The 26,538-nt window shown below is 40.9% G+C and overlaps 1 protein-coding gene across 1 annotated transcript in view; it reads right to left on the reverse strand.

Moving 5' to 3' along the window:
* Positions 1-24,689: 24,689 nt before the first annotated feature.
* The window catches only part of LOC309548132 (uncharacterized protein), a 707,228-nt gene continuing 705,379 nt past the window's right edge, over positions 24,690-26,538 (reverse strand). The window contains exon 100 of the mRNA XM_082248097.1: positions 24,690-25,455. Within this exon, the coding sequence (XP_082104223.1) occupies positions 24,770-25,455 (686 nt within the window). The 3' untranslated portion in view covers positions 24,690-24,769. The remainder of the gene's footprint in view (positions 25,456-26,538) is intronic.

A 26,538-nucleotide genomic window follows, 5' to 3' on the forward strand; every position in this document is an offset into this window, starting at 1 on the left:
GGCTGCCAAGAAAATAGAAACATTAGAAATTGCATATGCTAAAACATTGCACGAGGCCCTTAAAACACTTACCTAAAGGCACTAAACTGGCTTGCTTGGTGGTGGTGGTGGTGGAAGGTCTAGCCAAAAGGAGGCTACAAAGAAAATAGAAACATTAGAAATCGCATATGCAAAAACATTGCACGAGGCCCTTACAACACTTACCTAAGGGCACTAAACTGGCTTGCTTGGTGGTGGTGGTGGTGAAAGGTCTAGCCAAAAGGAGGCTGCCAAGAAAATAGAAACATTAGAAATCGCATATGCAAAAACATTGCACGAGGCCCTTAAAACACTTACCTAAGGGCACTAAACTGACTGGCTTGCTTGCTGGTGGTGGGGGTGGTGGTAGCAGAAATTTAAGCCAAAAGGAGGCTGCAAACATTAAACATACATGAGAAATCGCATGACCTACATGCCTGTACATTATAAGAAATTACACTTAGCAGGAAAGCAAAAAGGGGGTCTTTGGAAGCTGGGAAGGTAAGGGGGCAGGTTTTCACGCCAAATATAGACTGCAAACATTTAACAAACATGAGAAAACACATGTAAAAACAACATGCACATGGGGGCAACTAACAATGATTAAAAGACACTTGAGGGGTTCCCGAGGTATTGTGGGTTGGAGGGGATTCACCATAGACAACTAAAGCACGCCCAAGATAAGTAGAAATTACATACTTCAGGAAGCAATAACGGTGAGCAAGACCACACAGACAGACAGACAGACAAATTATATAGATAGAGAGAGAGAGAGATACAATTGTCTTACCTAAAGATAATGAAAGTTGTGGCTCACGGGGTCTTGCTAGCAGACATCACTCTGTAACATCCATCTGCCATATTGGCCATGTGCTGATTTTATAGCAGGCTCACGGGTGTGGCAATTAGCGGCCATTTGTCCCCTGCAGTGCATTAGCACATCTTCCCAGCAAGGAGTGTTATCTCCAAGGGTAAGAGAGGCTGGATTCACCCCTTTTTTATGGATAGTGTAGGACCCACTGATAATGGGGTACTTTGACGCAGTGGTGGGCTTGAGCACGATATGGCCATATGGTGGGACTAAACCCCCATTTTTATTTATGGATTGTCTCCATATTTAATAGTCATTTCTTTTGCATGGTTGCGCTATTCTTTTTTAATATACATGTTGCTTGGTCCATAGCTGCACCGGCTTTAGATATACATGTTCATGGTTTGCTCCCCCAATTTTTTGCTTGTTTATTATGTATTCGGTCTGACCAGACTTATGAGGTTGAGCATCCCATCCCCCACACACACCTGTACTCTATTGGTGTCCTCTATCAAGTAGATATAGGAGGAGTCCCCTGCAGTGCATTAGCACATCTTCCCAGCAAGGAGTGTTATCTCCAAGGGTAAGAGAGGCTGGATTCACCCCTTTTTTATGGATAGTGTAGGACCCACTGATAATGGGGTACTTTGACGCAGTGGTGGGCTTGAGCACGATATGGCCATATGGTGGGACTAAACCCCCATTTTTATTTATGGATTGTCTCCATATTTAATAGTCATTTCTTTTGCATGGTTGCGCTATTCTTTTTTAATATACATGTTGCTTGGTCCATAGCTGCACCGGCTTTAGATATACATGTTCATGGTTTGCTCCCCCAATTTTTTGCTTGTTTATTATGTATTCGGTCTGACCAGACTTATGAGGTTGAGCATCCCATCCCCCACACACACCTGTACTCTATTGGTGTCCTCTATCAAGTAGATATAGGAGGAGTCCCCTGCAGTGCATTAGCACATCTTCCCAGCAAGGAGTGTTATCTCCAAGGGTAAGAGAGGCTGGATTCACCCCTTTTTTATGGATAGTGTAGGACCCACTGATAATGGGGTACTTTGACGCAGTGGTGGGCTTGAGCACGATATGGCCATATGGTGGGACTAAACCCCCATTTTTATTTATGGATTGTCTCCATATTTAATAGTCATTTCTTTTGCATGGTTGCGCTATTCTTTTTTAATATACATGTTGCTTGGTCCATAGCTGCACCGGCTTTAGATATACATGTTCATGGTTTGCTCCCCCAATTTTTTGCTTGTTTATTTGTATATATACCTGCGCATGTGCGCCGGCGAATTCCCGTGCTCAAAATGGAAAACCAAATCCTTTTAGAAAGTGCAATGTTCGCATTTATTGGTGCCCTTTTAAGGAGGCCATAGCACAGGAGGCAGCAGAAGGTGGGGAAGCAGGTGCTGGGGAAGCAGCTGCAGCAGCACCTCCAGTCCGTGTGCCCTTACCTCGCCAGCCACGTATTTTTGCTCCAAGGCTATATTTGGACAAGCTGCGGGATTCTGATATCAGGAGGAAGTTCCGGCTCGAGCGAGGAGCTATTCTACACCTCTACCAGCTGATAGAGAACAAAATTACATTGGACACACAGCGCGGCCATGCGATGCCCGGCATGGCCAGGTTGCTGGCCACTTTGTATATCTTAGGGCGTGGCAGCTTCCAAACAACTTCTGGAAATATAATGGGCATTAGCCAGGCCACAGTTTCCAGGGTGTTCATGTTGGTCATTGATGCCATTGTGGAGATTGTGCCCCAATTTATCCACTGGCCACAGAATGAAAACGAGTGGAATGAAATGAAGTTGGGTTTCTACCAGCGGGCACAGATGCTGCAAATCCTAGGGGCAATAGATGGCACCCACATAGCCATCAGGCCACCAAGGAGCCACGAAATGGAGTATCGGAACCGCAAGCAGTACCACTCCCTGAACATCCAATTGGTGTGTGACGCCAAACAGCACATACTGAGTGCCAACACAGGTCACCCAGGGTCGTGCCATGATTCCAGGATGTTGCAAAACAGTACTCTGTACCAGCAGTTTGAAAGGGGCGAAATGCCAGCAGGGTGGCTTATTGGTAAAGTCTTATTTTGTGACAACAACATAAACTGTAAGGTTACATAGACATATGAATAAGCTACATCGGTGTACACCCTGATTTAAGCAAAGTCTACATAAAATGTATGTGTTATGAGTTGGCAGGCTGTTTGCACACAACCAGATCATCAGCCTACCAGCTCACAACAGAAACATTTCCAAAGTTGTCTTCAAGTCAAATAAAGGTGGTTACCCAATGTGTAAATGCTGTCCTAATGCTACACAAGCAAAACATAAAAGTGATTCCAATGGTATTGCCATATCCCGAAAGTCCTTTGCATAAGTGAGTCAATATTGGTTTCCTCACTCTAGTGTAAGATATGTTCCAGAAGTAATGCCTATGCTAATCTAATTGTAAAAAAATATGGGGAAAGGTGGAACTTTCAATAGAAAGACAGCACTTTTGGTCTCCTTTTTTCCATTTAGATTAGGGATTTAGGCAGTTAGACATAGTTGAGATGTTTTATATGAGTTTTTGCACACAGACGAGCAGGTTGTTTTGAAAAATGCATCATTGTCTCCCATTTTGATGAGTCATCTAAAGTCACATGATATGAAGAACTAATGTATATTTTGTTTTCTTTTCAGGGGATGCTGGTTACCCGCAGCTGACGTGGCTGATGGCTCCAATCAGGTACCCCCAGGGCCGAGCACAACAGAACTACAACAGGGCCTTGCGGAGAAGCCGGAGCATCATTTAGTTGACCATAGGTCTTCTCAAATCCCGGTTTCTCTGCTTGGCTCGTCCTGGGGGGGGGGGGAACTCCTGTACTCTCCTCCAAAGGCTTCCAGGATCATCCTGGTGTGCTGCTTGTTGCACAACATGTGCGTTGCCCGGGATGAATCCTGGGAGCTGACGGAGGAGAGGGAGCCAGAGGTCCGTCAGCTGGCGGGCCCTAGGCGGCGGAGCACTGCTGCAGGGATGGCCACCCGGAATGACCTGGTCGCTAGCCACTTTACATGTAAGTACTGTAACCGCTCGAGATACGGCATGTGTATTAACTTGCTAGTTTGCAGAGTTGACACTCACAGGGAGACAGATGGTAATTATCATCTGCCAATGACACTTGCCATTCTAGATAAAGTGTAGTCAACATTCCTAAACTGTGTTACTTGAGCAAGAACACGCACCTCAAACCATAAACATGTTGGTATTGTAAATAGTGGAGAGGGATGAGAAGAGCTGGCAGGTGTTTAGTTGTGTATATGCCACCTGTGTAGTTATTGACAAAATGAAAGGCTGCTTGGTATCTTATGGTGTCATAATTTTTCAGAATCTGGACATCTTGTATTGGAATCATGGCACGTACCCTGAGAAGCCTGTGGTGATGGGCTGTCTGGCGTCACAGGTGTGTATTCAAATGTTTGCATTAATGATTTCTGGTTTGTGTAAGTTGCGTGAAAATGTGTTATTTCACTTGTGATGTAGAAATTAAATTAAGTTAAAAATGAAGCAAGCGGGCAGTAAAATGTGATTTTAATGATGAAATGGCTTATCCTTTGCTCTATTTTTCCAGGAGTGGTACTGCTTGCGGTTGTAGCTGGTAGAAACCCACTTTCATGGACTTCACTCGTCTTCATTTGTGGTCAGTGGATATTTTCTGAGGCACATGCCCAGAACTGGCCTCGATGACCAACATGAACACCCTGGAACTTCAGAAGTGGCTTGGAAGCTGAACAGCAACCTGGCCATGCCTGTCCTCTATGAGCTGGTAGAGGTGCAGAATTGCTTCTTGACTCTGCATGAACTTGCTCAAGATATCAGAATCCCGTATCTTTGCCTAATGTAGCCATGGAGCAAAGATCGTGGGCTGGCGCTGTAAAGGCACACGGACTGGAGACTGTCAATATTACCTTGCTGCATCCCTTCTTATGCTGTAATTCCATGAAAAATAAATACTTTTGAACGGAACATGTCTTTATTTTTTTGTGGGTGGCTACAGACTAAAGGGCCATACACACTATAAGATTTTCTGAAGACTTTTTCTTTCAGGTTTACCTTTTCTATGTAGTGCAAGGGCCTGCCAGATTGCATACAAATTGAAAGTGTTTAGGTTTGACCTCATATTATATGGTTTTGGTAAGTCTAAAGGAAAAAGTCTTCAGAAAATCTTATAGTGTGTATGGCCCATTAAGCTGCCAATGCCGGAGCCTTGCACTTTGCATGCTGCTTGTACCGGTGATGTGAGGGGTTGGAATGTAGGGTAGGGATGGGACAGTGTTGTGTTGTGTTGAGGTGTGAGGCAAAGTGTAGTGTTGGACTATGAGGGTCTGTGTTGTTCAAATATGGAGAGAGTGCAATATCAGACACATATGTTTATTGTTCCGGAAATTCTAACAACCATGGTAAATGTGTAAACAATTGCAGCTCCAGAAAAATAGGACCAAACTCATACAATTAAAATTGTGTTTGTTCCATTAATGCATGGGATATTTATGCATTAATATAAAAATAAATAAAATATTCAATTAAAAAAAAAAATAAAAAAAAAATGATAGTGAAAAGAGATCCAAGTGTAGTGATTGTTGGGATTTGAAACCATGACGTTGTTAACTATAGTTAAGTTGCAAAGCACTTAGCTATTCTGCAGAATAGAGCTGTTTGGTGAAAAGAAAGGAGTGTGTTAAGGCTAAAATGCACATATAGCTAAAGTACTAAACATTGTAGGAAATCTAGGAAGAAGACCTTAGAAAAAGTGTCAGTTTTTAATGTGGAACTGAAGTGGTCTAGTGGTTAGAATACTTTCCTGTGCACCGTATAATCATGAGTTTGATTCTACAGACAGATGAGATTATGAAATCGCTTAACATAATGTAAGTTTGCAAGAGCTTCACGGTGTATGTACGTGATGTACATTTTGTAGCAATATATATGATCCAATCCGTTAGAGTTTTTAATCAAACAAAAATAATACAGAAAAGAAGTTAGGTGGAGATGGTCAGCCTCAAACCTACGGCAGAGGGAGATGCATTACAGAGGATATGTGCACGAACCCACTAGACCACAATGCTACGTGAAACTACTCTGTGCACAAAGACATAAGTATGAGAATTTGAGAAACCGCGATCGCCAATCAGCGTAGCTTAACGCCGCTAACGGCGAAATTCATTGTTGCTGTCACGCTGTCCAATTCGCCACTGCGCGAGTTGATTAACTGGAAAGCGGCGAGAAATAAACAAGCCAAAGGAGTCTTATGCTGGAGGTTTAATAAATTAGGCCCCCCGTCAACAATTTTCAGGAAAAAACAGTATTAAAAAACTTCTTAAAGAGATCAAGCTCCCCACCAGTGGCGGCCGGTGTACTGAGGGCACAGGGACCCCGCCCCCCCATCCATGCGTCCGGCCTCCTAATCTGCATGCAGGGGCTCTGGATGCATGGAGTTCAATGGGGATTTTTTTTTTTGGGCATCACCTGATTAGAGCCAGAGGCTCTAATAGGGTGATGCAAAGGGTGGACCCGGGGCACAGAGCAGTGCGTCCCAAGCCCACCCATTGTGTGACAATAGCGAATGAAAATTCGCTATTGTCACACCGATCCTCCCCCTGGCCAATCAGGAAGCGCGTTCGATACGCGCTTCCTGATTGGCCGCAAGGCAAACCCCATGCCATTGGCTGAGGACAAGAAGAGAGAAGACCGGGCGCCGATCTAAGTATAGCAATGTAACATTTATTAACAATTCAAGGAGTGCTACTCACAGGAGTAAGATAAAAACAGGCATCTCAACAGAGTGATGGATTTGCAGAGGTCGTCCAGGGGGTTCTCCCATGATTCTGTCGGAGCTGGTGCTCCGACAGGATCACGGGAGGACCCCCTGGACGACCTCTGCAAACCCATCACTGTGTTGAGATGCCTGTTTTTATCTTACTCCTGTGAGTAGCACTCCTTGAATTGTTAATAAATGTTACATTGCTACACTTAGATCGGGGCCCGGTCTTCTCTCTTCTTGACTTGGATCCTACACGGTTACTTCACCCTTCACTGGAGGCGGCCATCAAAGTGCATAGCAAGCCACACTGGACTCCTTTTACCGAAGCCAACCTTGCCATATTTGCTTTTTGCATAGATACTGCATGCAGTTCTGACTATCTGATTGCGCCAATCTCTCCCCTCCTCATTGGCTGAGGAGAAGGCAGGAGCGGAAGGACTGGAGGAGACGCGCCACCGGTCACCGGGACTGAGGAGAAGCCGCCCGTCGCTGCTGCTGCTCCAGGTAAGTAAGGGGGCCTGCACGCTGATCTCTGCATTGGGGGCATGTATGCTGGCCACTACATTTGGGGCATGCACACTGTTCTCTGCATTGGGGGCATGTATGCTGGTCACTGCAATGAGGGCATGTATGCTGGTCACTGCAATGGGGGCATGTATGCTGGTCACTACATTGGGGGCATGTACGCTGGTCACTGCATTGGGGGCATGTATGCTGGTCACTGCATTGGAGGCATGTACACTGGTCACTGCATTGGGGGCATGTACGCTGGTCACTACATTCGGGGCACGCACGCTGATCTCTGCCTTGGGGGCATGTATGCTGGTCACTACATTGGGGGCATGTACGCTGGTCACTGAATTGGGGGCATGTACGCTGGTCACTACATTGGGGGCATGTACGCTGGTCACTGCATTGGGGGCATGTATACTGGTCACTGCATTGGGGGCATGTACGCTGGTCACTGCATTGGGGGCATGTAGGCTGGTCACTGCATTGGGGGCATGTACGCTGGTTACTGCATTGGGGGCATGTATGCTGGTCACTACATTGGGGGAATGGTATGCTGGTCACTGCACTGAAGGGGGCATGTATGCTGGTCTCTGCATTGGGGGCATGTATGCTGGTCACTGCATTGGAGGCATGTACGCTGGTCACTGCAATGGGGGCATGCACGCTGATGTCTGCATTGGGGGCATGTATGCTGGTCACTACATTGGGGGCATGTACGCTGGTCACTACATTGGGGGCACGCATGCTGGTCACTGCATTGGGGGCATGTATGCTGGTCACTGCATTGGGGGCATGTATACTGGTCACTGCATTGGGGGCATGTACGCTGGTCACTGGATTGGGGGCGTGTATGCTGGTCACTGCATTGGGGGCATGTACGCTGATCTCTGCATTGGGGGAATGGTATGCTGGTCACTGCATTGAAGGGGGCATGTATGCTGGTCTCTGCACTGGGGGCATGTATGCAGGTCACTGCATTGAAGGGAGCACGCACGCTGATCTCTGCATTGGGGGCATGTATGCTGGTCACTGCATTGGGGGCATGTATGCTGGTCACTGCATTTTTAGGGGGCACGCACGCTGATCTCTGCATTGGGGGCATGTATGCTGGTCACTGCATTGGGGGCATGTATGCTGGTCACTGCATTGGGGGCATGTACGCTGGTCACTGCATTGGGGGCATGCATGCTGGTCACTGCATTGGGGGCATGTATGCTGATCTCTGCATTGGGGGAATGGTATGCTGGTCACTGCATTGAAGGGAGCATGTATGCTGGTCTCTGCATTGGGGGCATGTACGCTGATCTCTGCATTGAAGGGGGCATGTACGCTGGTCACTGCATTGAAGGGGGCATGTACACTGGTCACTGCATTGAAGGGGGCATGTACACTGGTCACTGCATTGAAAGGGGGCACGCTGGTCACTGTGCATTGAAAGGGGGCACACTGGTCACTGTGAATTGAAAGGGGGCACGCTGGTCACTGTGAATTGAAAGGGGGAACACTATACCTTAATTACTGAAGGCCCCTTTCACACTTTTGCAACCTCAAAGTCACGCAATTTTTTACAGCGTTTTTTGCCGCAAAGCAATGCCTATTACATTTTTCTGTTTGGGCCCCCCCCCCCAAAAAAAATTTTGAGCACCAGCCGCCACTGCTCCCCACACCTTTCTTCTACTTTTCAAATTACTGTAGCCCAATCTGTCTCCCCTACCCCTTACCTTTGCTCTAGGCTTCAAGCAGCATGCAGCATATCCCTTTCCCTCTGGCCACAGGGAGCTGAAGTAGGAGAGAGTACAGTCTCTGCATCTCTGCACACCCCCCTCCTCCTCTTTACTACAGGGCTCATTACACCAGCTAGTAGCTATTACTAATTTTATTCTAATTTTATCATCCTATTGATGGCAGAGCAAGAATGAAACTCCTGGCAGCCACCCAGAGTAATTAAACTGAGCACCAAGACTCTCTTAGCTAAGGTTCCCTACAAGACTCAGGGCTGTTGGTTGAAAAGATGTAAAGGGACCCACCTAGAAATAGCTTGCCCTGGGCCCTATGGTACTATATAATTATCCTAAAGGTAGAGAATAGTTAAAATCCCTGAAGGTTTTTTTTGTTGTTGTCTGTGTACTGTTAGAAAGATTTCCCCCTAATTTTCTATCCCAGAAGCACAACAGGAAGTAAATAGAAATCTCTCGAAATGGGAGATTCTTTTTTCCAAAACAATATTTGAAGGATTTTTCTGTGTTCTTTTATTATTTTCTTTCCCAAAACCAACAGTCATCACAGCACAGATTGACTGACAATGCCCCATATGGAGTCTTGGCACGGGTTTCAACGCTTCTCTGCTCAAAAAGGTTTTGGTTTTAGATATACTTTCATTTTTTTTAGTCCAAAGCTAGCAACAGTTGTGGTCTACTACAAATGTAGATTTAAAGCCCACAATTAGATTCTTTGTCAAGCTTCTCTAGGGATCTCCAGCAACCGACAAAGCAAATAGGAAGAAAAATAAAAAAAACAATTCTTTAGAAAAAATGACCTAAATGCACAAGTTTAAAGAATATGTGACTTTAAATGCTACCGTGTTGTAATGTAACCAGCTACACTTAATATAATAATTATAAATAGTAACTAGGTTATGAAGGGTTCCACAGTAAAGAAAAAAATCTACTAATTAATTAAAGTAATTCCCAAGGTAAAGGAAACATCATTAGCCTTCTCTTACATTTTGTTCCTTTTCGTAGAAATTAAACGGTGCTATAATGAATTAAATTTCATACAATTATAACAGTCTAAGAATTATGTTAACCACTTCACTACTAGCACCTCTAAACAGGCCTTCGGTAGGGACCTGCAAGTGCTGTAGAATCTTTCTGCTGGAATTTTCTGATATCGACATGTACATTTAACTTGCATAGCTGCCTGGTACTCCTTTAACTGATGGCTGTTAGAGTTGCCCTGTGGCTTCTCTTTTTATGTTCCCTTCTCCTTCATATTGACCACCAATTACATATTTTGACAGCTAGGGAAGCAAGGAAAGCAGGGAAGGGCAACCATAGCGAGACTATACATCACAAATATAGTATAAGTCATATTAGATATGCATGCATTGCTGCCACTACAGGGTTTCGTTCTTCTATATTAGCAAATACACAAATATACAAGGTGCCTGAAAAATCCCACATACCTTTACAATTCATTTTAATTAATGGGGATATGGAACTATTATAACATCTAGGCTGGATTCGATATTTATAGTTGTACTAACCACACACTGTTTAATGTACATTATCCACTCTCTTCCTGTGTGTGGAAAATTGCACTATCATTATTTTAATAAAAAAAAAAAATAGAAGTACCTTTTTCCTAATCGATAAACAGCTGTTACATGACCCAGCTCGCTTCTAGCCTGTCTGCAGGGAAACAGTGGCAGCAGGAGCTTCTAGTCCTCTGTTGCTGGCAACATGTTCAAAATAGGAAAAAAAGTAAAAGTAAATAAATAAACTGTTTAAAATTGTCTATAAAGACATGGATGAGTCAGTTTGTGGTGGAGGAACTTGACTGGCCTGCACAGAGTCCTAACCTCAACCCCATAGAACACCTTTGGGATTAATTATAGCGGAGACTGCGAGCCAGGCCTTCTTGTCCAACATCAACGCCTGACCTCACAATAGTGCTTCTGGAAGAAAATGGTGAAACATTCCCATAGACACACTCCTAAACCTTGTGGACAGCCTTCCCAGAACAGTTGAAGCTGTTATAGCTGCAAAGGGTGGGCCAACTCAATATTGAACCCTACGGATTAAGACTGGGATGCCATTAAAGTTCATGTGCATGTATAGGCAGGTGTCCCAATACTTTTGACAATATAGCGTATATTTGAAATCAAATCTTTATTATTTTTTGCAATAAAATTGTGTAGGCGGCTAAACGAAATGTTTTGAAAATGGCTGCAGTTCTTTTGAAGAGGTTTAATAAATGCTGTAGAGTTATTGTAGCACCTGCAACCCCCGACCCCAAGGGGCTTGTGAGATATTCTCAGAGAAGAGCAGGCAAGTTAACAATATATGGCTAGTAATGGGGATTGAGATTAAGATTTTGCGCCAGTCATTTTAAAGTTTACAAAGGATTATTTGCTCTGACAACTCTCAGAGAGAGTGGGCTATGGGCTACAGATACAGATTTATTATCCATAACAACACTTGCAGATGCCAAATCCATTCCCAGGTAGTACAATGTGAAGGACCTTCACACTGATGCTGGAAACACTGCTCAATCCAGATGAATAACAGACCTCTCTTTGCTTTAGTCCAGGAGATTACCAGTTCCCTGCAAGGATGCAGTTCAATCAAGCTCTTATCTCCAGCAGAGATTCTATCCTTGGCTCCTGGCTCTCAAGATGCCTAAGCATCTTTCCCCTTCTTCTCGGCAGGACAGCTTGTGTCCCAAATCCAGGCCTCCATTAACAAGCACGTGTACGAACTAATACCATCTACAGGCCTATAAAAGAAAAAGAAAGAACCGGTGCACTACCAACAAACTGTGATGTGATGAAAGTCGTGTCAGCTGCTGCAATCACAAAAATGTATTTTCTTCACAGGTAGCAAAAATATAACATGACAAAGTGTTGCGCTGCTGAGAAAAAATCCTGCATACAATATGTGAAAAATAATAATAACAAATATAGTACTTATGTACGATAGTAAAACCACCATGATCAATATAAAACGAAAATAAAAAAAACTACACATAAATGGGAATCAATCCCAGAATATTGAATGGCAATCCTATTTGACAATGAAACTAAATTCCCAGTGCTGCACAAAATAGAAGTCCAGTATTGTGAAATAAGTAACAACTACTGCAACAAAAGTAAAACCTCTTCCACTCTAGTGTCAGTTATATAGTCCACACAGTGTGATCCTATCAATGGGAGTAAATTCCTCTAAGGGTATTATCCTTCACCTGAGGAAGATAACACACACAAAGTCAGTCCCAATTTTTTTGTTCTCCCCTAGCATGGACCACTTCCAATAAACCTCCAAGTGGTTGGCCAGAGAGAACATAAATATGCATAACCCAGTATTGTGGCCTATCACTCTATTGTCAGAAAAAGTAGTGACACCCACTGGCATCAGGGAGAAACAGCAGTGACACGGAAGACCAAATGAGCACAGAATATAAGTCAGCTTGGGCTGTTTACCACCCAGCAGACTACATTTTGACAATCACTCCTGCTTAGACTAGGGTGGCTACATAATTTATTTATTTTTTTTTTAAAGAAATCCAACTGCTGAATTATGGATTTAAACTGTGTTTGCATTTTCATGGCAGCTATGGGGTGCTTCTCTCCATGTTTTTTTATTTTTTATTTTTAATTCATCTTTAATTGTCAACAATTTTATAACAGATAAGCAACAACACAACAACAAAAAGAAAGAAAAAATAGTCAATAACATAGAAAAACACATTCAAACCAAGGTCAATTCGCGACACCAAGCAGTATGAGCATCAGTAAATTTGATACATTATCCTCTAGTTTTCCCAAGATATTCACAGATATCTAAAAAATATTCCAAAATACTCCGGGACAGATAGTATATAGGTAAACATTTCTGTGATAGGCCTTCCCCTCTACTAAAGACATACCTAGTCTTTATTGTGGATTTAAATTACAATTAGAACGTGATGCATCTATCCATTTCAAACTTTTGAAAAGCATTGCCTTGAATATAAATATATATTTTTTAAACAATACATATTCAATATTACGTATTTATCCATTTCCCCGAATCCAGTCCCCAGGAGTAAAACCCAAGGGGAGGCTTTCAACTTATGTGCTATAAAAAGAGATCTCGTTATAGCCACTGCCTGATCACAATCCAGGAATGCATAAAACGGGATATGGAGTTAGAGCAGTATCATATACAGAATTTAGCAAATCCAGCACTTCCTGCCAATACTGAAATAACTTCGGGCATATCCAAAAGAGGTGCATAAAGGAGCCAGGAGATTGAATGCATCTTATGCCTAGCCTGTGCAACAACTCTAGGGTACAATAATCTCTAGATAAAATAAAAAGTTGAGTCATTGTATGAGTAGGAGATATTGAGGCAAGCTGTACATTCTGAAGTTTTTGATCCCATATATTCCCTAAGGCCACAACAATTTCTGTCTCCCATCTTTGCCTACATGGAACTGTAATGTCAGAAAGCATTTTAGGTAACAATCACATATAGACCTTGCTGATGAGGCCCTTGGTAGTCTTTGTTCTAATTATACTGTCTGAAATAGGAACAGAAGAAAAGAAGACCGTTGGAGCCAAACCTTGAATCTTCAAAGCACGACTTAGTTGTAAATATTGGAAAAAAACATTTTTAATCTACATTATACTCAGAACAGAGTTGTTGATACATTTTCAAGACCTCATTGGAGTAGAGTTGTACCAGGGTAGTAATCTCTGCACATTCGCATCTGGTAAATCATGCCAGTTGTAAAATTTCTGAAAATGCTTTATTCAACCATAATGGTGTAAATCTAATATAGCCTGAGATGCCCCATATTTTTTTTATTGGACTGCCAGACCTTATATATCAAATATACTGTTGGATAGGTAAATTGATTGAAAAGGTGGAATAGTGAAGTCTAAAGCCAACAAAGAATTCCCAAACTGCAAGATGCTGACATTGGGCCACCAAAAAATATACCCAAGGTTTTGGTGCAGATAACCCCCCTTGATCGTTTGTATATTGTAGAAATTTATATTTAATTCTAGCAGGCCATAACAGATTCCAAAAAAATCATAATTAATTCTTCAAAGTATTTATGCGGTATCCAGCAAGGCGAATTGTGTAAATAAAACATTAGCTGGGGCATCCATATCATTTTTAAGAGATTGATACAGCCAGCCACAGAAAGTGTAAGCTTACACTGGCACGTCCTACCCTGGGATTTAAATTTCTGATCTAGTGATGACAGGTTTTGAGAAAAAAATAAAGGATAGAGGCAATTGAGTACTGTCCGTGATGCTTTTTTTATTTGCGCTAACATACAATTTTTCAGGACAAGCTTTCGGGGGAAGGCCCCTTCATCAAGATCCAAGAAGTATTTAAAGGATAGAAATAATTACCCCAAGGTAATTGTAATTAATTTTTACATACACTTTGAGTTGTGACACTACAGATAGAAGAGGACCCCGTTAATGGTCCAATGGGAGTAATATAAACTTCCATTTTATCGTGGGAACAGATAATGTGCCAAAGGTCTCTATAACAGACTGTTTAACATCTTTTTATTGATTTTTCAAATAATACACATTTATCACAACCAGTACATACTAAACATAGACTACATTTATCACATCAAACACACCCTAATAATAAAAAAATATGTAATATATATAAAAAAAAAGGGGGGGTAGGAGCGGGGAGGGGGGGGGGGTTGGGAGACCCTCCTGGCGGGGCGGTATTAGTTTTACTAAACTTCTTTCAGTTTTAATCTTATTTCAATATTACTCCTCAACATATTGCATGCCCTTCCAACTATGATTATTACCTATCACCTCCAATCCAGTTACTATCTGTCTTAAATTTTTTCCAGGCTTCCCATATTTTATTTCCCTTATTTATCTGCTAGAGATATACGTGAGATCCTCCATAAGTGCTATGGAATCGACTTTAATATGCCACTCTCTCAAAGTAGGTGGTTCCACTTGCCCCCATTTTACTGGAATAACTGCTTTTGCTGCATTCAAAAGATGTGGTATTATGGAGCTTTTATATACCTTCAGGGGTTCCATAGTGCAGTGAAAGAGAACTCTCCAGGGGTCCCGTGTCAAATCAAAACCCGTTATCTTATTTATAGTTAATAATATTTTATCCCAATACTGTTGAATAGCCGGGCACGTCCACCAAATATGCGCATGTGTTGCCACCTGACCACAATTCCTCCAGCACAAAGCTGATAGTGTAGGGAACATTGCATGTATCTTTGCTGGGGTATAGTGCCATCTTGACAAGAGTTTAAAATTAACTTCCGCTATTTTAGAGGATATTGAGGATGAAAGGGCCACCTGGAGAATTCTCCTTCCATTTTATCGTGAGAACAGATAATGTGCCAAATGTCTCTATAACAGACATTGCGGTGGATACCGATCCCTGGGTATCAGCTAAGTTTAACAGCATATCATTTGCACACAGAGCTATTTTTTCTTTATATTTTCCTCAACAGAACCCCCTCACCCATGCAGTTATGCAGTTTTTCTCAGCAGGGCCACAAGGGGCTCTATAGCTAATGAAAACAGAAGAGGGGGTAATGGACACCCTTGTCTGGTTCCACAAAACAATGGAAAGGAGCCTGACATTCTCCCATTGACTCAAACAGAGGCTCTAGGACACATACTGTATATAAAAACTGAACCCAGTTGCAAAATATGTTACCAAAGCCAAAATGCTTAGCACCTCCCATTATATAACTCCACTTTATGCTATTAAATGCATTGGCAGCATCTAAAGATAGCAGTGCTCTATTTATCGAGTTATCTACTGGGGTTTGGATATTTAAGAAAGTGTGTCTTAAATTCACAGCAGTTGAAGAGTTGGTCATAAAACCTGTTTGTCCTGGATCAATGATAGATTTAATTAACCTATTGGTCAAGCTTTTAGCTACAATTGTAATACCTGAAGTAAGCAATGAGATTGGTCTGTAGGATTCCAGAGATAATAGATCCTTTCCTTTTATAGGTAAAATCACAATAATGGCTTCCGTCATAGACAGAGGGAAGCAAGCAGCTACAAAGGCCACAATGAAAACCTGTAGCAGAAGGGGTTATTTGATATTTAAATGTATTTTCTGTTATGTAGACTTGAATAGGAGAAGTGGACCCCCCCAGACACAAACAGACACAGACAAACACACACACACAGTTTTAGCAAGGTGTCGATGGGAACAGAACTATACTTCTAGTTACTTAGAACATAACTTTTTGGTGGAATGACCCTGTACGCAGGCTTTATACAAGATCTTATGAACATGCATATAATTAAAAGAGTGGTTTCGGAACCTGCCTGTTGCATCCAAACCCTGAATTATATTAGGTCTCTTATCGGTGTTGGATTACCAAATAGAGTAGGCACCTTTCTTAATCTATATACAAAAGATGGAAAAAAATGAATCAACTAAAATAAAATAAAACTTTGCATAAAGACATTGTATAGAAAATACTCTATTAATGTAATGTACCCAATAACCCCTTAAAGTACATAAACCGTAGACATCAGGTTTACATTTCAGTTTTAAAAGCTCATCTTCTTTCAGCTATCAGTTTGTAAAAAATATTCGTACTGCGTATGTGTACTGTACAGTAGTGATAGTCACCTCCATCTAGTGGCCAAAATGCACACTATTTTAATGTTATCCTACTAGAGCGCATGCATGAGAAACCTCCAGAAACCTGTGACTGAGGCTCCAAGGTTTTAACTGCCCAGGGGCTTCTACAGAGTTTAATCTATGTAAATAGTGATGAACTTTGGATCTTTGGATATGTTTGTCAAGTAAAAACAGAATCTTCTGAGGGTCTGATATTTCTATCTGAAACTGTAAAAACTTAGTCAAAATAAATTTCTATAAATTGTATAACATTTGGACAAATGCAGCTAAAGTATCTATAGAGCACAGCAGTGACACTCTCGTCTATAGGTAGAGTAAAATTAGGCTTGTGAAGCTCCCATTGTGAACTGGCATTTATCAAAACTGGAGCAGACAGAATCTAGAGAAACTGTGCACAGCAACCAACCAGCTGCTACCTTTCATTTTCAAAGCTTAACTGAACAAACTGAGGATAGAAGCTGAGAAGCTGATTGGTTGCCTTTCACAGATGTTCCAGATTCTGGCTCTTGAAGCTCTGATAAATTCTTCTCAAAGGGTTTCATTCTGATTCTTGATTTTGTATCTAGAGGGTAATTGACATAAAACAAGTGAGTAAAAGCGGTGCTGAATTTATACTTCCTTCCACCCCAAAAATCAAGCAGATACAGTCATTTAAAGGTATGTGGTCATTAAAAAAACCATTACATGTATCTTAAAAGCAACTAGTAAAAGGGCATTTATTTGGCCTGACATTAGCATCTTTCAGTCCTCTATAGAACTTAGACTAGGAGAGAGAGAAGCAGCCAAAAGTGTTGCAGTGCTCATTTAGTAACAAAGAATTTACTGATAGAAGGATAGAGCAGAGTCTTAGAGGAATGAACTCAACAGACTACTGCTTTAATTCATTAATTCTATATTATCGAATTAGAGGCTGAGAGCAGTGTCAAGACATAGTTGTATTACTTAATAGCAGTAGAGAAAGGTTAGGCCCCCAGGCTGCCTGCCCAGTCTGGCAGTGCTGTGTAAAACACAGGAATAAATGTGCAGAAATAAAAATCCTTTGGCAGGTGATATAAGATACACATAATTGTTTTCTCTCAGTGTTATTAACCTCATTACTCAAGTATATCCTTAAAAATATTTAACATTTATTTAGGCTGGCATATTAGTCATAACGGTATTATCATGTTACAGTACATACAGTATGCATGCTGATGCTACAAAATGTAGGCAGTGTATCTAGGCATCAATGGCCTTAAGTTGTAAAAGGGTTAAAACATAACTTCTATGAAATACAGTATATAACGGATCCTAGTCCACCTAACACTACCCTTTCCAGATAATTCTGCTATCCAAGTGTGTCTCTGTTGCTCCTCCATAGATATAGGGGCCACCCCAAGACAGGAATGAGTTATTGGTCAGAAAACCTGGTGAAAAGAAAAGAAACGATGAAGGAGGCACAAGAGGCATTGACAGGGGTGGAAAGAAAGGGTGAAACATCCCAGGGAGTTTACTGCTATTGAGTGAAACACCACTATCACGGTACCTTAATATCACATGTAAATACATTTTCCATATTTATTACGGCATTTCATGATAGTATATCCTAATTTATAAAAGAGGAGGTGCATGGAGTATAATTCAAGTGGCTGAATATATTCCTTTTTCTTATAATATTGTATCTGCACACGCTAAAACAAGAGCTATACTATAAAAAACACTTTCTTTTTCCATTGGCTGCTGAATAAAGTTAAGTATGTTGGAGGTCAGTGAAAATAAATCTAAAATAGATGCTTGGCAATATGTGCGAAATATTACATTATACATTATATCTCTAAAGTAGATGAGTGCTTGAAAATTCAATTTTGAAGACTGCAGTAATCTTGTCTTTGACTGCATTAAAATTTAGCACTTCTTCATAATCTTCCTTGACATTAATATTCATAAAATGGCAATAAGTTCACAGGCTTGTCATTGTACTTTGCATTTCTGCCAAATTTGCTGGCTCTCTGTACACTAGGAGAGATCACACAACAAGACCCAGTGAATGAAGATTAGTGCACAGAGATGATCCATATTGATTTCCAATTCCCTTCCAAAATGTCTCTGTCTTTGCCTTGAAGTCATGCAATTTGCCTTGCTTTTTTATTCTTGAGCCTAGAGACCTCAGATCATACTGTCAGAGTTAATCCTATGGGGAATGTTCAATTAGAAATGAAATGGAAAGAATTACTGTAAATCAGCATGTAGTTAGCAATACTGGAAATACTATGAAGCTCTCTAAATCTCATGTGAGTGCAGAGAAGCTAATTTATTCTCCCCTCCTGGGATGTACACTAGGCTCTTAGACAATCAAATATTGTAGGATTCTTCATGTGGAATATTATCACAGGAAGGAATTTAAGAAAAATTATCAGAGTAAAGAGAACTGCAAGATGACATTTCACCAGGGACAAATGGAGTTAAAGGAATATCTCTTATTATAAACAGAGTGGATAGCTACAGTGAGATTCCAGTTTGAGGGCTGGGCTTGGAGCATTAGATAGATAGATAGATAGATAGATAGATAGATAGATAGATAGATAGATAGATAGATAGATAGATAGATAGATAGATAGATAGATAGATAGATAGATAGATAGATAGATAGATAGATAGATAGATAGATAGATAGATAGATAGATAGATAGATAGATAGATAGATAGATCGATAGATCGATAGATCGATAGATTACCAAAACCTTTATCATATAGTGCATTGACAACGATATTCCTCAATACTAGGCCTGCTTCAGTGCTGTCAGAAAAAAAGGAAAATGCTGTGATGAAAGAGAGCAGGGGATATAGATGTATCTGTTTCTTCCAGTAATGAATGAATAAGCCTTGCCCTATTTTGGTGTTCCTTTATATTCATGACAGTGCTAACAAGTTATCCTTTAAATGAGGTAGGTGTAACAGGCTTAGCTGTCATTTAGCACCTAAACAATACTGGGAGTCACACCAGACCCGTCCAATTTCTAACATCCTTACCCATTCTAAAAACACAAAAACACGATGCCCTGGTCATAGCTAGTTGTGGCTTGTAAACCTAAGGTGATAAGTGGTTTTTAAATATACTGTAGAACTGCATTTATATCAGAGTATTTATACCTTTCCGGAGTTTGGATTTTAAATGCATTCTTCTGAGGGGCTATTCCTCAACCACATCGTAACAGGGAACAAAATGTCAGCTTGCAATATACAATACCAACTTTCAGTTAGTTGTAATCTGTAAGCCTTCCTGTCAACCAGCATGAGTGAGTGGAGTGATTTGCAGGTGATTCAAATGCTGGCTATTTCCAATATACTAGCGAGGATAAGGGCTCATTCACATGGGTGTCTAAAATGCCACACTTAGATTATGCGTAGTATATAGACTTGTATACATCTAAATGCAGCATTATAAAAATGTATGGGGGATTGTGCACAGCTGTGTCTACAAATAAAAACATGCACCGCTATTCAGCAGCATACATAAGAAATGAGATGCAGCTGCATCTGGGACTGTACATATCTGTAGATTTTATGTATATGAAGTATTGTATGCATCTAAATGCATCTAAACACTTCTAAATGTGAGTACTTTAGGGGTGAATTTTACGCAGGATATTCTTCTAGCTCTGCTAGCAAGAACCTGTGTTCCATCAGAAAATATGCTTACACCTGTATGGATGAGACTTCTACATTCTAACAGAATCAGAATGTCTGAATCTAATAGATTTTATTGTACTTGTAGATATTTAAAGATATTTGGAATGGATTAGAGATTTTTTTCACTATAATATGAAGCAGAATTCATTGTAAAGCAATGTGGAAATGATCTGATTTCACAAATTATGCTGGTCTGCTTCAGAAAATGTGGGACTCTGAGTTCCTGTAAACCATACTTTAAAATCAGTGGGTGCAAGCTGACCAAAAAAAAACTATAAAGATGAAAAGTCTGACCAGTGATGCCTTTTTTGAAGATTCTCAGACTGGCATAAGAAGAAAGAAACTTAGGTCACTGCAGTTTCAATAGCAACAAGAATAGAAGAGAAATATGGTAGAGCTTGTTTGATCTTCATCTGACCCAGTTTTATATTTGTAGTTTTCTGGGCATGCAGTTAACATAATTTGTCAAAACATTACATTTATTTGTCTTTAAAATAACACTTCACCAACAGTTACTGTACATAAACAGTATGTAAAACATGGGTACTAAACATGCTGCTATGACAGTGAAGAATTCCAGGAAAGGCTTACTCTCTGTATACAGAGCTGACGGAACCTAGGCAGAAAATTTGTACCTCAACAAGAAGTTGACATACAAAAAGATTAGGTAATTTTAACGTAACCAATATAAAAAAAATCTATTCAGCTGTACATTGCTGCCTTTTTTAAATGATTTATTTATTATATTAGTGGAAAAAAATTATCTTTGAAAAAAGGCCCCAAAACTATGACCTGAAATTCGAGGAGGTTAATAAAGTTAGATTACCGATCAAAGCTGTACAAATAACATGCTGAGGTTCCAAAGATTTTTTTTAATGCTTACTTTATTATGGGCACAGAAACTGTAGTTTTCATGGGAAATAATCAGGTTTAATGGGGATTGACACATAAGCAATAACCGGAACTTATTAGCAATAAGTGTTGCTCACAATCATTTCAAGTCTTTATATTTGTGATCCCACATGCACACAGAGATTTTGTTACTGATTTGATAAGGCCCTTTTAAATTATTTCTGATTGTCATTTACCTGGTGGTGCAGAAAAGGGGGACTTTTCGTTGCGCCTCTTTTCCAACACCCTTTTAGGTTTTAGCAGGAGGTCGATGTTAGGTCTGATGTTGCAGGTAGTGCTAGCTGTTGGGTGTGATGCACAGATGACAGTGGACCAACGGGTAAGAACCAGAGGCAGAAACACAGTAGCGCCTGATCAGTAAATGGGAACAAAGCCAAAACACAAGCTGAAGGCAGTCAACAGCCAGGTAATGAAGTATAGAATCAGCAGGCAGGAACAGCATTAGAACACAGAGCAAAGACAACAACGACCAGACAGCAAGGTAGAGAGACATAAGGCAAAGGCAGGATACAGGCCAAAGTCAGTTAACAGATGGGCAGGGAGGTAGCAAATCAGATGGCAATATGCAGAGTCCAAAACACAGGCTGAGGTCAACAAAAGGCAGACAAGAATCTAGATACAGCTCAAAGGCAAGCCAGCTCATACATGGGAAGGCATATATACCAGGTCTGATTAAAGGTAAATCAGGAACTAGCTGAAAACCACTCAGTAACCTATCCCTGTCACATTGTAAATTTACATTTGGCACCAATACCAATGTCAAGTGTGCAAACCAATTCATCTGCACATGCATGCTAAAATAGCATCTAGTAGTAACCATGCTCAGAAACATGCCCGTGTGTTTGAACTGGTCTTCTGCTATTGGAACACACTGGACCATTCCTTGCACTAACACCCAAGGAAGGAACTTAAGCTGGTGTGGTATTGGCTGGAAACCAACTTACAGCTTAAGTAACAATACCCTGGGCATGTGTCTCCCCTAAATTGGATTTGCTGGGTATGCCACATCCCCTCACATTTCCTGTAATCGTGATAACTCTACAGTTTAGGATTTCTGATCACTTTCTGTTCCACTGATAATGACAACCAGGACAAACGAAGAGGGTAAATTAACATAGCATGGGCACAACTTTACATGTGTTCTAACTAGAGATTGACCGATTATCGGCAACACCGATATATCGAGGGCCAATATGCACTTTCCCCCGATATATCAGAATCGCCTTTGGATTTATGGATATTGCCGATTATTTTCATGATGTCTTTGCGCATGTTGCGTGCACACATTCTGCCTTCTAACACCGCCTCCCACACCTGCGCGGCCCATACGTGACATAATTTCACCACGCGATGCACACATTCTCTGCCTTAAGACCACCTCCCATGCCTCGGACAGCCTCGTGTGCAGCCAGCTGCAGTATGGTCCGGTCACGGTGCCAGCCATCCACCCACAGGCTCTGGCCTCAGCCACCCACTACTGTTTTATTGGGACCTGATGCGGAAGATTTAACTTCTTCTGAATCTGCAATAATGAGCCCTGATGATGAACTTCATGTGTATTTGAAGGAACCAGAAATTTACAAAAGAAGTGATCCTCTTCAGTGGTGGAACGAAAATGAGGCAGGCTACAAAAGACTTGCTTCCCATGCTAGAAGATACCTCTCTCTCTCTGCTTCTCTATCTTCCTCTCCTCCTGAGCATGTTTATGAAGTGGCATCATTATATGAACAAAACAGAAGCCCTTTTACAGGTGACCATGGACATGCTAAAATGTTCTGCTTTCTGCAGTATAATATTGTTCTACTTAGCTAGGAGTATTAAAAAGAGTAGTGTCCACTAAAATCCACTGTTTAGCTGTTGTCTAGCTTTTTTCTAGCAGTTTTGCATTGACTGCAGTAAATCATTGCAGTGAGTGCCCTACTGCAGAGGTAGTCCACTGACTCCAATCCACTGTGTAGCTGTTGCCTAGCTTTTTTCTAGCAGTTTAGCACTGACTGCAGTAGTTGCAGTGAGTGCCATACTGCAGAGGTAGTCCACTGACTCCAATCCACTGATGTAGCTGTTGCCTAGCTTTTTTCTAGCAGTTTAGCACTGATCGCAGTAGTTGCAGTGAGTGCCATAGTGCAGAGGTAGTCCACTGGCTCCAGTCCAATCCACTGTGTAGCTGTTGTTTTGCCTGTCTTTTTTCTAGCAGTTTTACACTGACTGCACTGCAGTAGTGATTTCAAATTATTGCAGTGATTGAGTGCACTACTGCAGCAATTTATTATACATTAATGCACAATCAGAATGATCTGAAACTAAATGTCCCTGCAATTTAATTTTTCCTATCAGTTCTCATACAATTAAGGTGTGAAGAATGAGCCCTTAATGTTAAAATTGTTAATAAATAAAGTTTTAAATTTTCAGTAACAGATTTGTGTCGAAATTTGTGTTTATTTTGCAAAATGTTAAATGTACTAAAATATCGGCCAATATCGGCCGATACCTATATGCGATTGCCAAAATATCGGTATCGGCAATGAAAAAAACGATAACCGTCGATAACTAGTTCTAACCCTATTCCATCTAGTAGGATAAAGTAGGATAAAATTTTGCCTATACATACACTTTAATGTCCAAGCTTTAAAGGGTGCAGTTGTCATATCTGGTGACAGCCCAGCCGACATCCTAATTCCTTGCACGCTACAAATTGGACATCTTACCTGCTTAGAATCCAATATCTCCTCAGAATCTATAGCTCACAGTTATAGGTGGAAAAAGATTACCTAAATGATTCACTGACATCTGATATGCTGCAGGGTATATCAGCCAAGAGCTCTTTCTGCTGGACTTTAATTTAGGTGATGAGATGTTGTTACCAGAGCATTGTATTGCAGGTAACATGTGTTTTTAAAGGTGCAATCACAATGAATGAAATCGCAGCTCACAAACTCACGTTACTGCATGTGTATAACTTGTTACCACAACAAGACTGGCATGAATGGAGCTCTGGAAAAAGTTGCAGTGTCTGCATCCCTTTAGAAGTAATTAACTCTTGGAAAAAGTTGTTAGTGTATTTCACTCTAATATACCACTATCCCTTATATCTAAATCTGCAAGTACATCTAACATGCCCCCCCTTACCCCCTCCAACTGACAATGCTGCTGTCCCGTTGTGCCCCCCTCACTCCTTCATCCAGAGTGGGGCCACTCTAATACAGGAGGTGTGTTACTGGCCAGATTGCCAGGTGAAAACAGAGGAGAAAAAAACCTAAAAAAAGAAAGTGAATGCAGCTTCAGTATCTAATGACTGTTAAGCTGCAATATATTGCATTTTTGGTTTTGGATTTATTACCACTTTATTACAGTTTCAAAGGATATCCTTTTTGTGATTTTTATGTAATTAGGACCCTAGGTCCTTTAACCAGTTTAGAGGGAAAATACCCTTAGCTGAGCCCCTAAAAATAATCCAGGCTATTGTTTATTTGTGTATATTCAAATATTTATGTATTGATATTTAATACAACAGAATTGTAAAAATATATAATCATTTAGTTTCATTTGTACTTTTGATTAAACTTTAGGCTTAGTAAAACAGTGTTATGTCCGAGATCATCTTGCATCCGGCATTACTGTAAAGTCCTGTGAAGTTTTTCACTGCTCATGCAAGCTTTTTGTATCGGCACTGATGATTTCTGATCTTTCAAAGGGTTGAATGCTAGGCCTTCTAGCACTGACACTGTTATCATTAGTCACATCATCAGGTGTACTATTGTAATTAAAGTCTTGTTCATTATTTTTTTCATTGTACTGTTCATTAATAAAGGCAGTTTGATATTCACCTGCTTCAAATTCACTATTGTCCTGCAGACTTTTGTTAACGCTTTCTTGCAACTTTATATCCAAACCTTCTTTGTATTCTTGATTTTTGGACTCATTAAAGTTGCCATCGTTATCTTCATGGTCATGCTCATTACAGGTAAGCTCATGATCAGTATTCCTTGTGTGCTCCATTAAGTGTTCTCTAATGGATGGCTCATTTACTGTCTCTGCAGCTCCATCAAACTGAAACTCAAGGAAACCGATTCCCTCTGCCAAGTTTTCTCTCATTTCATTGCCATCTTCGTTTTCATCAGGTATAGATGGCAGCTGATGTCCATCCTTTACAGTTTCTCTCTTAAACATATCAGAATCCAGATCTGATATAAAATTGTTACCAGAAACTGTGATCTTGCCCACTGTATCCATTGTTGTGATTTGCTGAGGTGATGCAGAGCCATTTGCTGTCTCCAATATTAAACTGTCAGCAATTACATCAGTTGATGAAAAGCTTTCAATATCTGCAATTAAAACAGAAGTTGTAAGCAAATTAATGGAAAATGACATATGAAATATTTTTTTTATTATACAAAATGTTTAAAGGGGAGCAGTTTGCACGGTGCTTTGCAAAGGAAAAGACGATGGCAAAGTTACATTACAATTTAAAACAATAGGGTAAAGTGATAACTGCAAGGATTAAGCAGATCAAGACAGTAAAACTCCAGAAGTTAGGTAGAGGTGGTAAGAGATGAGCCATACAGGTCGAGGTAGGCGGTTACAAAGGATGGGAGAGGCTCTGAAAGGATTTTGGATGTAAGCATGGAAAGAAGGGATGAGGTTCCTAGAGAGTAGGATATAGAGTTGTGAATTACCTTGTATGTCATTGTTGGTATTTTAGATTGCATTTGTTGGCTGATCGAAGGCCAGTGGAGAGAATGGCAGAGAGAGATGCTGGACACTAAGTTGTTGGAAAGATGGATATGTCTGGCAGCAGCATTCATGATAGACTGAAGTAGGTATAGACATGGAAAACCCCATGAAAAGAGGGAGAGAAGAGGATGAGGTAGAGTTGTAGGTGGCACTGAAGAAGTGCTTATATAGGTAGGAGGAAAACCAAGAAAGAGCAAAGTTCTAAAGCCAAGAGATTGAAGTTTTTTTTTTGAGGATGAGTGGCTGGTAAACTGTGTCAAAGACAGCAAATACGTCTACTGTACTGAGCAGTGGCCATTGGTTTTAGCCAATAATAAGTTGCTTTAGGGGTCAAGTAAATATTTAAGTTTTAGGAGGACAGTTTCTGTGGAGTGTTGCAGACAAAAGCAAGCCTGCCAGGGGTCAAGAATGTTGTTATCAGTGGTGCAGAAGCTCAGACATTTGTAGACTAGGCGTCCAGAATTGTGTATGAAAACAGAAGCAATGAGATGGATCTTAGATTGTCCAGATTGGTGTGGTCCAGTGAGGGCTACTTAAGTATAGGGGTGATCATCGTATGTATGTATTTTAGGGTGGATGGTAAGATGCTAGTAGAGAGGGAGAGATTGAAGATGTGAGTAAGAGAGCATCAAATGGAGTAAGAGGGTGATCATAGTTATGGGAGGAATCCAGGG

This window comes from Pelophylax lessonae (assembly GCF_965119305.1).
Source record: "Pelophylax lessonae genome assembly, chromosome: 2".
Lineage (NCBI taxonomy): Eukaryota > Metazoa > Chordata > Amphibia > Anura > Ranidae > Pelophylax > Pelophylax lessonae.